Genomic DNA, 13,254 nt, shown 5'->3' on the forward strand with positions numbered 1-13,254 from the left:
GACACCCCAAACCCTGCTGGGATGGCAGACAGGCAGTGACACCCCAAACCCTGCTGGGATGGCAGACAGGCAGTGACACCCCAAACCCTGCTGGGATGGCAGGCAGTGACACCCCAAACCCTGCTGGGATGGCAGGCACTGCTGACAAGGACAGGGATGTTCAGCAAACTCCTCCTCCCACAGCAGGCAGACAAGGAGGGTGGGAAAGGACACCCCAAAGCAAGGAGCAGCACAGGAGCCTCTCCAGACACAAAGCACATCTGGCACTGCAGAGCCTCTTCCCACTTCCAGATATTAAATAAAGGATATTGCACCCTCAACAACGCACCAACCGACATTGTTACCCCTGCCAAAAGCAACCAAACATGTTCATTAGCCATAAAATATCCCAGCAAAGCATTTGCTCTTGAATGTATTTGCTGACAAAACCCCATTAGCCTGGCAGAAGGGCTTTGCAGAGGGAGGTGTAGGCGCAGAACCAGCACCTCTCCTGGAGCCTGGGTGATTTATTTTTTACCTCCCATTTCTTACATAAGTCATCCTCAGAGTGTGTCTGCCTGCAGGCTCGTGGGCATGGCAGGGAGCAGCACAAGACAAAGCAAAATCTCCAGTCAAGTCTTCTGCTAGATCATTTCTTCTGCCATTACAGCTTTTGTGAGCTCCAGTTTCCTCTTGTCCCTGTCTTTGAGCACAGTGTGATCCATCTCCAGCTCTCAGCTCTTCCCCTCCCTGTCCCCACAAACACTTCCCATGACGTTCTCAGAGCCCCAGCCGTGTTCTGCCTTGCCAGGCTGGTGGGGCTGAGCTCCCTCACTACCCTGCTGCTGCCTGGGCCAGGTGGGTCAGTAACACAGAAAATGACATTTCACACCTCCAGCCCTGAGCCTGAGCTGCTCTGCAGAGCCAGGGTGGGATTTAACCATTGCCTGGCCGTGCTGGTACAGCACAAAGCTGCCTGGAGAGCTGGTGAGAGCTCAGCTCCTGCCGGGCTGCCAGCAGCTGCTCTGGCTGACAAAGCACTGCAGCAGCCCCTGTGCAGTGCCCCAGCCCTGCTCTCCTGCCCAGCACTGCCAGCCCAGCTGCAGCCACACACCCAGTGTGAGTCCTGCCCGTCCCTGTGAGCAGGAGCACTCAGCATCTGGCCGTTCAGCGGGCCACTGGCTTGAAAAACTCCTTCACTTGGCTGCAAGTTAACTCTGCAAGCTGAGATAATTAAAGGTGTTTGTGCTGGTCACGGCTGGCAGGAGCCATGAGAGATTGCAGGATTTAATGAGGGAGCAAAATAAACAACATCCATTATTGCAGCACTCCGGGGCTGGGTGTGGTGGCTCAGGGATGGGGTGACCCTGCAGATCCTCCCTGGTGGGCCCAGCCATGGCCAAACCTGGGCACACAGGCTGCAGGTCCTCCTGCCAGGACTCTGCATGGAGCAGCAGTGCTGGGAATAACTCCCACAGATGCAGACACCCACCCTGTGAGTGGGACTGTCACCAGGGGCTGATGTGACACCTGCAGGGACAGCACAGGGTGCTGGGTGTCCCCAACAGTGCCAGAAACTCCATCTACTTCAAACACATTCTGCTCCAAAGGAAAACCCAAAACCCCAGCAACAAACACAGGAAAACAATGAACAGAAATCAATTTGAACATGTTATTTTAGAAAAATACCATCTGTTGGCAGAATATTCCTGAGCAACAAACAGAAGAGGTGCTTGGATCCAATTCCAACCCGAATATTTTATCAGAAAAAGGCAGGTACAGCCAGGTCTCTTGCCAGCAGGTTAGACAGTTAATTACTTTCTTCACCAGCTCACTATTCATAACATTTATTTCGAATTCCCTAACAGAGATGTTTATGGCATGTAAATTGATTAGCCTGAGCCCAAACAGATTCAGGAGGTGTTGAAGTGAGCAGGTTCTGCATCAATTGCACAGAGGATTACAGAGTTACTCCATGTTCTTCTGTGTGTGGGGAAAATAGGATTGCAGTGTGCAAGATCCATCCTGTCTGTCAGTGACCTGGTGGCCCTGTCCCTGTCCCTGTCCCTGTCCTGCCAGCTCAGGCTCCTCTGCTCTGGGGCTGTCCCCAGCCCACCCCAGTCCCCAGAGCCTGAGCTGGAGGGTGGGGAGGAGCAGGGAATTATTCAGGAGCCCACCCCACGTCCTGGGGAGATGAGGGAGCTGGACCCACGAGCAGCTGTGTCCATGAGCATCATCAATGCCAGTGTCCCAGCTCTGGCCTGGCACAGGGCTGGGATTGCTGGGGGACATCAGCCAAAGGGGAGGCACTGGCACAGCCCAGCAGGGCTCTGTGGGGCCCCAGCCCTGTCCCAAACCCCTGAGCCACCACTGTGCCTTGCAAAACAAGGCTTTCCCACAGTCCAATAGGTTCTGCAAAATCAGATTTCCTGCCTCTGTGTAATCAATTGCAGCCTATCCACTGAGACCAGACTTCCCAACTCCTGCCAGTCCTTATCTGCCAAGACCTGATGGGTGTCTGTGAGACTGGACAAATTGTCTAGAGACTTCATGCATGTTTTTTGACCACCACTGCTTGCCTGGCAAAATTATGACAACAAAAAAATAACAATTATTGACTACATTGAGAAAACCAGACTATAAAAGAAGCTGCAAACCAAAGTTTGGTGGAGCATGGAGTGGGCAGTGACCCCCATGTATCCCAGCACTGCATTGCTCTGTCTGTATAAAATAAACAATCTGAATTCTGCTGGAATCCTCCCCAGGCACAGGGTGGGACGTGGCCCTGCCTGGCCAGGCTGGGCTCTCAGCATCACCCCCCTGCTGCAGGGAGAACAACAGAATTCTGCATGGAATCCTGGCAAGGCCTTTCCAACCAGACATCTGCTCCTTTTATCCTTGCACAGACACCTGGGACACAGCCAGAGCTGCCACTAAACCCTGCAGAGCTGTGCTCCTCTGCCTGCTGCACCAAGAGCAGAGTGAAAACACTGCCCTCACTGAACCTGCTGTGCCCCAAGTCTGCTGCAGTGAAAAGTCATCAAGTATTTACAAATATTTCCTGTACTGTTTATCTGACCTGAGATACAGACAGTCCCAGGTAATTCACAAACACAGGTTAATCAACCCAGGCTGACAATAAGAAAACAGAGTGGGTTTGAGGAGTTTTTTAGTTTTTTAGAGCTCTGCTCAGTCTCCTGACACAAGCAAGAGAGAAAACTACACCAGAAGTTACTCTGCAGTCTGAGGTGAACAGATCTGGTTCAGCCTGTGCCCAGCACGTTCCCAAAGCACCAGGAATGGGAAGATGCCCTTTGCTGAGCAGCAGCAGCCCTGCCAGAGGAGCCCAGCTGTGACACGTTCCTGCTCCTCTGGGAACAAGGATGATGATAAGAAGAAAATGTTCACTCACCTAGTGGTCTCCTGCAGTTCTCTCCCTCCTGCCCCTGGGTCTGGAGTGTCCTTACCTGTGAGCAGCTTCTCCTGCTGCCAGGGAAATCCAGAACTGCCCCAGAGTGCCACAGCAGCACTGCAGCAGTGCCAAGTCCAAACCTGCACCAAACAGCCCCTGCCTCCCCCTCCTGAGCTGTATTTGTGGAATAAGAGCTGGGGAACATCCCCTGAAAGGTTATTGCCACAATAATTACTGAAGACAAATCACATGCTCTGCCAGTTTGCCCTGGGATGTATTTAATAGTATTTATTTTGGTTATTTCCAGGAATCCTTGACTTCTCTAAACTCCACAACTGCCTTTGTCATTGTAAGAAATAATCCAATAATACAAAAGGGACTCTCTTGCATGTGTTTGTGTGAGAAACTAGGACACTTGAGTGATTAGAAGGGAAGTTAGAGAATCTCAGCTGCTGATTTGACCCTGTGGCCATGAGGGTGAGGAAAGAGGCCTTTTTATGGAAACATTTAACACAACATCAGGAATACAAATCAAGCTCCATTAATTTAGCTTTAAATTTTAATGAATCAGGATGTGCAGTTTACACATAGAAGGATTTGCTTAATAAAATATTAATATTTTTTGCTAAAAGAACTGTAAATTGCAAGTTAATATAGGTTGCCTTATATAGAACATCAAAAGTTGAAAAGCACTGAAAGAGCAAATCAAGCACAGAAAATGAAAATGAGCCAAAATTCAAGGAGAGTAAAATATTGTTTGTGATCAGCCTCCAGGAGTGGAGCCCTGGTGACTCACATCATTTGCTGGGTTTAACAGAAGCCATGAAAATATTAAAAATAGAAGTGTTGGGCCTTTGGCTGCAGCCCAGGGATTGTGAGCCTGTGGGCAGCCCCTGGATTGTGCCCCAGGCACCAATGGGGGCTCAGATGTCCCCACAGGTGACACCAGGGCCAGAGAGAGCCCCGGGCTGGGAGCAACCCTGGTCACACCTGGGTCACACCCAGGTCACCCCCTGGGTCACCTGTCTGTGTCACACCTGGGTCACCTCCTGGATCACACCTGTGTCACACCTGGGTCACATCTGTGTCACACCTGGGTCACCCTCTGGGTCACACCCAGGTCACACCTGGTCACCCCTTGGGTCACCTGTCTGTGTCACACATGGATCACCTCCTGAGTCACCACCTGGGTCATTCCTGGTCACTCCCTGGGTCACCTGTCTGTGCCATACCTGGTCACCCCATGGATTACACCTGTGTCACCTCCTGGGTCACACCTGTGTCCCCCTATGGATAACACCTGTGTCACACCTGTGTCACCTCCTGTGTCACACCTGTGTCCCCCTATGGATCACACCTGTGTCACACCTGGGTCATACCTGTGTCACCCCTTGTCAGTCCCTGTGTCACTCCTGTGTGTCCTGGTCACTCTGGAGGGGTGCCAGGGCAGGGCAGTGTCACACAGCCTGTCCTCTCACGCTGCTCCCAAAGGACACCTGGCAGAGGAGGAGCCCTCCCCACACACACACACCAGGAATTCCCAAACTCCTGTGCTGAGGGAGGAAACCCTTTTTGCACAGACACCCATTTCCCTCCAGAGCACCCTGAACGTCCCTCAGCCGTGCTGAGGAGCCCAAGGACTGAAACCTGTCTCTGGGTGTTGGTGACACTGCACAGGGGCCAACGCTGCTGCAGGACCCTGGGGCTGGGGCACAGAGCCAGGCAGGGCCCTGGCCAGCAAGGCTGACCTGCTCTCCAGATTCCCCACCCACCAGTCCTGGGGTGGCTTTTTCTGGGAAACATGGAAGTGGATTTGAGCACCTGCTGCTCTGTGCCTGTTTTCCTCTGGGCACCATCCCAGAACAGCCACGGATTAACCACCCCGGAACAGTGACTCACACAAAACCACTCCATCCCAGCCTTCCAGAAACCATCTGCAAATGAAAGCCCAGTGCCTTCAAACTACAGCAAATCACAGCTTCATTTCCCAAGCTGCAGCAGTGATAAAACCTGCACGATCACCTCGTGCCTGTGTTAGTCTGGGGAGACCCTCAGCCTGTCTCTGGGCTCAGGGGGCACAGGGAGGAGGCTGCAGGCAGAGGAGGGGGTGAGGTGCAGAGCCCACCCTGCCTTGAGGCTGAGCCCCTCAAGGGAGGAGCAGACTCACGTTGAGCTGCAGGTCGTCTGCCCACTGGCCCACGAGGCGGTAGCCGGGCGAGCTGGTGTTGCTGCTGTGGAACTGGAAGATGTCGTAGCGCCCCGGGGCGTCCCCGTTCCTGTTGAACATCACTGGGGTGCCAGCACTGCCTGGGAAAGCAAACAGGACAGAATCCAACCACCCAGCACCAAACCTCTGCCCAGGCTTTCGTGTGCTGAGGGCTGCCACGCTGGAAACACGTCCCAGGCCAAAGGGGACGCTTGGGGACACTGCCACCACCCAGCCCCTCCCACTGAGCCCTTCCCTCCGCCTGGAAACAAACCCAGCAAGCCCAGGTGAGCCTTACCTCACCCTCTCCCAGTGCCAGAAATGTCAGAAGGTTTTTCCTCCTGCCCTGCAGCCTCCCTCCCATCTCCCTGTCCCCAGGGAGTGAAACCACTCCTGTGAATGCAGCCTCTAAATGCTGCTTCCCCCCTCCAGAAAATGTTCCATCTGCTCAGACACGCTGCTGACAGAAGCCAGCCCAGGTCTGGTGAGTCTTGACTAGCATCCAGAAATAGCTGCTCCTCCTCCTCCACAATCTGCTGCTCTCATCACCACCGTGGGCTGGGGCGGAGGGAAGGGAGCAGGCTGGGGAACAGCAATCCCTGGGAACAGCAATCCCTGGGAACAGCAACCCCTGATCTGGGAACACCAATCCCTGGGAACAGCAACCCCTGATCTGGGAACAGCAATCCCTGGGAACAGCAATCCCTGGGAACAGCAATCCCTGATCTGGGAACAGCAATCCCTGACATGGGAACAGCAACCCCTGATCTGGGAACAGCAATACCTGGGAACACCAATCCCTGAGAACACCAATCCCTGATCTGGGAACACCAATCCCTGATCTGGGAACACCAATCCCTGAGAACACCAATCCCTGATCTGGGAACACCAATCCCTGATCTGGGAACACCAATCCCTGGGAACAGCAACCCCTGATCTGGGAACAGCAATCCCTGATCTGGGAACAACAATCCCTGACCTGGGAACAACAATCCCTGATTTGGGAATAGCAATCCCTGGGAAGAATATTCCCTGAGAACAACAATCCCTGGGAATAATATTCCCTTATCTGGGAACAACAATCCCTGGGAACAGCAATCCCTGTGCATCCCCTTGTCTGGGACAGCAATCCCTGTGTAGTCCCTTGACTGGGAAGAGCATTCCCTGGGAAGAACATTCCCTGTTCATTTCTTATCTAGGAAGAGCATTCCCTGTGCATCCCCTTGTCTGGGAACAGCATTCCCTGTGCATTCCCTTATCCAGCTCTGTGGCACTCCCATGGAGTGTCCTGGGCAGAACCAGAGCAGACCCTGCACTAATTGGATTTCCCAGGCACTGAAGTGACAAACACGGGGGAGTGCAGGGCAGGAGAAGCCCCAACCCCAGCCCATCCCCATCCCCATCATCCCCATCCCATCCCACCCCATCCCATCCCATCCCATCCCATCCCCAATCCCATCCCCATCCCCATCATCCCATCCCATCCCATCCCCATCCCCATCCTATCCCCCCCCCACCCGCATCCCCATCGCCATCCCATCCCATTCCGCATCCCCATCCCATCCCCATCCCCATCCCCATCCCCATCCCATCCCCATCCCCTCCCATCCCATCCCATCCCTGCCCCATCCCAGCCCCTGCCGCTGGCACAGCCTGGAGCTGCCCTGAGCTCAGGTGAGCTCTCAGCAGCACACCTGCAGCTGAATCCAAGAGGAGAACTCAGAGCAGTGCCTCATCCCCTCCGAGCTCCAGGAAAACCTTCCAGGGTGACATTTATCCCCAGACTATTAAAACAGGTTTTGGTAGGGCAGAGTAATATTGTGTCAAGATTGAAGATTATGACAATCCTCCAGCATATCTATATTCAAAGCTTCCTCCTCCTGTGTAACTTTTTCTCCCTAAAGCAATGAAAAATCTCTCCTGTTGTAGCACTGAACTTTAAGATTATCGTTTTCTTCATGATTCCCATTCTTCATTGAATTCCAGGGAGTGAAAAAAAGATTTGAAGGAGTGAATTAGCATAGTCTCCATTTCAGCCCTGGTAAATTGTTTCCTGTCTCTCCTACAATCCTCTGAGATCAGATACAAATTCAGTTCAAAGGCTGCTACAGAAAATCTCCCACTGAAATCTCTCCTTGTGCTTCCTTGCGAGCACCAGGCGGATATTTAATTGTCATTACAGATTCATGCAGCCAGAATACATTTGAGTGGAAACACTTGGAGTCAATCAGAAGCAATGGCTGTAATTCCCTGGCTCCTCAGGAAAGGCAGCAAAGTGCTAAATGGGATCTGGATAATCACGACTCCAAGTGCTGCTTAGCTGAGTTAAGCTCAGCTTTGTCAGAGCTGGAAGGAAAGGGACACCTGGGACAGCAGGAGCTCAGGTGAGGCTCCCAAAATGCAACAGACACATCTGAGGAGGGCACAGAGGAAAGGCCAGGGCTGGGAGGAGGATGGACAGACGGACACCACTGTCACAGCCACCCCAGAGCCAGTGCTGGGACACAGCACCCGCAGCACCCCAGACCCCCCAGCAAAGCACTGCAGGCACTGAGGGGTGGGCAGAGCCAGGGACTCACCCAGCCCTGCACTCAGGACAAGCTGTCTGCAGCCCCAGCAGAGCTGGGAGGGCCCAGCCAGTCTGGAGAGCCCCTGGGGCACAGAGTGTCCCTGGGCTGCCTTTGGAGCTGCAGGGACTGGGCTCCAGCCAAGGCTCTGCTCAGCAGGGCAGCCCTCCTAAACCCCTGCTAAACCCCTCCTTAACCCCTCCTAAACCCCTTTTTAACCTCTTCTCAACCCCTCTTTAACCCCTCCTCAACCCCTCCTAAACCCTTCTTTAACCCCTCCTCAACCCCTCCTAAACCCTTCTTTAACCCCTCCTAAACACCTCCCAAACCCTTCCTCAACCCTTCCTAAACCCTGCTAAACCCCTCCTAACCCCTCCTTAACCCTCTTTAACCCCTCCTTAACCCCTCCTAAACCCTGCTAAACCCCTCCTAACCCCTCCTAACCCCTCCTTAACCCTCTTTAACCCCTCCCAAGCCCGGGTGAGGCTCTGCAGCCCTTTCTGTGCCGCCTGGCTGCAGGCTCTGTCAGCCCTGCTTCCCATCACTGCAGCCTCAGCTCAGGCTGCTGTCATGCAATAATGGAATTAATAAAAAGTGCTGTATGGAACCCTCACTGCAGAGAGGAACCAGGCGTTGCAGAAACAACCCTTGATCTTCCACTCATTACAACATGTCGTTATTTCACTGGGGTTTGATCATTTGGGATTTAGTTTCTTTCTATTGAGGTTTCCCAGGTTTTGCTGGGCCCACAGCAGTTCAGGGCCCGTGTCAGTCTCCAGGCTGCAGCTTCTTGCTCATGCAGAGCTGTGACAATTTAATTCAGTTCCCAACAAAGGAGCTGCCTCCTCCCCACACACACACAGGGCACTTGACACCTGCAGGAAGCCCTCAGACCCAGACACAACCTGACTGAATTTGCAGGGTTTTGGTCTCTTAATCACTGAGATGAGCAATGAATTGTGAAGAGGAGAGCAGGAGTTCCACAGGTGCCACCAGCCCAGGTGTTTGTCACTCAGGGCATGTTCCTGACACTTTGGGCACCCAAGGGGCCCTGAACAGCATCTCCAGCTTTTCACTGGCAAAAACACAACTGCACTTCAAACTTCAGAATTTCACTGTGTGAGCACTTGAGGTTTAAAGTTTTCCATATTTTGGGCCTTTTGTTCTCCAAGCAAAAACAACTGCAAAATGCACACTGAGCTCCTCACCCAGATCCAACCTCTTCATCACAGCCTCAGTGATGGAGCACCTCTGCAAGGAGGGCAAGGCCCCAGAGCTGGGCTGGGTGGTCCCAGCCCGTGGCAGGAGCAGCAGGGTGGCCCCAGTTTGTGGCACAATGGTCCCAGCCCATGGCAGGAGCAGCAGGGTGGCCCCAGTTTGTGGCACAATGGTCCCAGCCCATGGCAGGAGCAGCAGGGTGGCCCCAGCCCATGGCAGAACCAGCAGGGTGGCCCCAGTTTGTGGCACAATGGCCCCAGCCCATGGCAGGAGCAGCAGGGTGGCCCCAGCCCATGGCAGGGTGGCCCCAGCCCATGGCAGGAGCAGCAGGGTGGCCCCAGCCCATGGCAGGAGCAGCAGGGTGGCCCCAGCCCATGGCAGGGTGGCCCCAGCCCATGGCAGAACCAGCAGGGTGGCCCCAGCCCATGGCAGGAGCAGCAGGGTGACCCCAGCCCATGGCAGGAGCAGCAGGGTGACCCCAGCTGCTCAGGACCGAGGAGAGCTGCTCCTCCCAAGCTCTGGGGCTCAGGACCCTGGGGAGCAGCAGCAGAACAGGGGATGGATGCTCCTCCCCTCACACAGAGCACACAGCTCCCAGTGCCCACCCCAGGAACCCGGGACAACTCCCCTGGAACACGGGGAACAGGGATCTGCACACTGACCACAGCTCCGTGATGGGGGTCAGCAGGGGATGGAGGGGTCAGCAGGGGATGGAGGGGGGTCAGTACAGGATGGAGGGGTCAGCAGGGGATGGAGGGGGGTCAGTAGGTGACCGAGGGGGGTCAGTGGGTGACAAGGGCTGTCAGTAAGTGACCAAGGGGGTCAGTAAGTGATGAGGGGTGTCAGTAGGTGACCATGGGGGTCTATAGGTGACAAGGAAGATCTGTAGGTGACAAGGAGTGTCAGTAAGTGACTGAGGGGGGTCAGCAGGTAGCAGGGGGGTACCAGCAGGTGCCCAGGCTGTCAGCAGGTGATGAGGGGCTCAGCAGGCGCCCAGGGCTGTCAGTAAGTGACTGAGGGGGGTCAGTAGATAACAGGGGTACCCGCAGGTGCCCAGGCTGTCAGTAAGTGGCAGAGGTGGGTCAGCAGGTACCCAGGCTGTCAGCAGGTGCCCAGGCTGTCAGTAAGTGCCAGAGGGGGGTCAGCAGGGGCCAGGCTCTCGCAGTGCCCGCTCCCGTCCCTCTCACCGTTGAAGTTGACGCTGCGGATGTACTTGAGCAGCCTCCTGCCGCCCGCCCGCTCCATCTCGGGGCACAGCCCGGCGCTGTCGGCGCACAGCTCGCGGCTCATCTGGTGCAGGGCGTGCGCCATGGCGTACACGGCATCGATCACGAACTGCACCTTGCCCTCCTGCTCGTACGGAGAGTCCTTCCCGATGCGCTCCTGCCCTGCGGGGACACGCGGCACAGCAATGAGCGCTGGTCTTTACAAACCAGCTGTGGGTCTGCTGGGAGATAAAACCAGCACGGAGAGAAAAGGAACCATGGGATGGGTTCCACTGGCTGGTGAATGGGAAAAGAGATTTGCCTTTGCAAACACACTGTGGGTTTGCTGAGAAATGAAACTGGATATCGGAAGATGAAAGAAGCAACGGGGGAAAAGTATGAATTCTAATCAAAATGAAAAGGGAGGGTTGTACATGAGAGGGGAATCTCAGGTATCAGTATTTGGGCAGTCTGTGCCTCTCAAGTACCTCAGCAATGGGGACAGAGAGAGGGAAATTGGGATAAAAGGAGGTGAGTCCTCCAAAAATCTGAGATCCCAGGGGATGCCACATGGCCTCTCCTTTATTGGAATAAAGCAAAAGGACTCCTCTGTCTCTTTTTTGTACACAAACCTCTGGTGTTTGTGGGTTCATTTTCCTGACACAGGGGACACTCAGGGACAGCGGGGACACCAAACACCAGCCGAGCCTCTGGCAGGAAGAATTGCCTTCAATCAGTACTGTAAAACACTCTGAGCTGTTTTAATGTTAATTAAAATATAACCAAACCCCTGCCATCGCTACCAGAATCATCGACTCCTCTTGCGAGTTACTCCCCACAGAAATAGAGAATCCAGAGAATCTCCACGGAATCCAGAGGAACGAATCCTGATCCCACCCCAGCCCCGAGCGCTCCCCAAGCCCGGCTGATAACGGGAGCGCATTTCAGGGACCGCACAGCTGGTGTTAAACCCCGCTGTTTGTTCCGTTCTGCTGCAAATCCCAGGCTCTAATTGAAAGTCAAAGCCAGATCAAGGGAAGGAGGAGTCACTTCAGAGAACTGAGGAACGCGCCGGCAATTAACGGACAATTAACGGGTAATTAACGGCACCTCGGGGAGCCCCTGCCACTGTCACCCCGCGCCCCCAGAGCCTCAGGGTCCTGCAGAGCCCCAGGATCGGCTTTGAAGAGCTGCGGCAGGAGGGAACTCGAGGAGCCCCGAGGTGGATCCGTCCGTGCAAAGTTCCCGAATTGGGAACCAGAGCCCCGGGAGCTGCACCTGGGGAAGGGACGGGCTCGGCAGCTGGGAAATCAGAGCACGGGATTAAACCACGGACAGGCAGAACTCGAGAGCAGTGATGGCAGAGGGGAATTTAAACACTGGTTTGCAGGCTCGTGCCTTAACCCCTCTCTGGCTGCAGACAGGTGTGACCTGGTGACCACGGCCACAGGTGGCCCTTGTGCTGTTCTGGTCGCCTGAACAGGTCAGGGGCTCTGCGATTAGGCAGCAAACCAAGCAGGATTTTCAGGGCCTGGAATGAGGCACTGCAGGCTGAGAATCAGGAATCTGATTTATTCCTTTTCCCCAAAATTGTCCATTAACTCCCTGGCAGTGCCCAAGGCCAGGCTGGACATTGGGGTTGGAGCAGCCTGGGACAGTGGAAATGTCCCTGCCATGGCAGGGGTGGCACTGGATGAGCTTTAATGTCCCTTTCCAACCCAACCATTCCATGATTCCATGATAATTGAGGCACCCTCTACCAAAACCCCTCATTTTAAATCTCAGCCCCTCTGGAAGCACAAAAATCCTGCAAAGAACTGAGCAGAAAAAGTGAGTTTCCAGCTGGTGAAGTTCCAGGCAGGATCCTTTTCATTATTCACTCCCTCTCATTGATTACAGAACTTATCAGGATTTCAAGCCCTGACAAGGAAAATGCTTTTAAGTGGTTTCAGCTCTGTAACCAAATGAGCAATGCAGCAGGAATGGATGCCAGGGGAGGGGATCTGGGATTGAAATGCTGCACACAAACTGCACTGATAAGCCCCAGCAAGTTCCAGAAGCACGGCTGGGCACGCACAGCAGGAGGAAAACCTTCAGCAGTGAAGAGACCTGTGAGAGGAACCCCAGCTAAACACACCTGGAAAACCTGAGAGCAATGTAACACTGGCCAAACACCAAAATAATAACTGTTTTTAAATCTTACTAGAATTTCCAAGAACAAGGATCCTTCCCTGTGCTGAAACAGCCCCTCAGCTGAACATCAAGAACTGTGCACAGGAAATCCAGATGTGGAGACAAATGTAACTGCTCACCACAAACATGCCTGAATTTCACCAAAACACAGGCTGAGTTACCTCCTGAAAACATTCCATTGCAATTAGGAATTTAACCCAAATCTGAAGCAGCAAAGACCCTGCAGAGCAAATGTTATTATTTATATGGGTCAAATATTCTTCAGACTTCAAAAAAACCAGCAAATATCCAGATTAATAGGCCTGGTTGAAGACAGTTCCCTCTGGTTTGTGCCACCTTCCTGCTGTTGCAGTGAGCAGGAAATCAGGCCCAAAGTCCATTTTCAGGCAGGAATAAACCAAAGATGATGGGCACAATTTTAATTCCAACTTCAGCATTATTGTGGGGAATGTTTCCCCCTCTGAGGCTGAGCTG

The 13,254-nt window shown here is 53.8% G+C and overlaps 1 protein-coding gene across 2 annotated transcripts in view; it reads right to left on the minus strand.

Moving 5' to 3' along the window:
• The window catches only part of GRM7 (glutamate metabotropic receptor 7), a 184,750-nt gene that overhangs the window by 44,091 nt on the left and 127,405 nt on the right, over window positions 1-13,254 (minus strand). For both annotated transcript variants that reach the window (XM_056501854.1, XM_056501853.1), the window contains exons 6-7: window positions 10,570-10,770; window positions 5,559-5,698 (exon numbers count right to left, since the gene is read on the minus strand). In XM_056501854.1, the coding sequence (XP_056357829.1) occupies window positions 5,559-5,698; window positions 10,570-10,770 (341 nt within the window). The remainder of the gene's footprint in view (window positions 1-5,558; window positions 5,699-10,569; window positions 10,771-13,254) is intronic.

The sequence above is a fragment of the Oenanthe melanoleuca genome, chromosome 12 (assembly GCF_029582105.1).
Source record: "Oenanthe melanoleuca isolate GR-GAL-2019-014 chromosome 12, OMel1.0, whole genome shotgun sequence".
Taxonomy (NCBI): Eukaryota; Metazoa; Chordata; class Aves; order Passeriformes; family Muscicapidae; genus Oenanthe; species Oenanthe melanoleuca.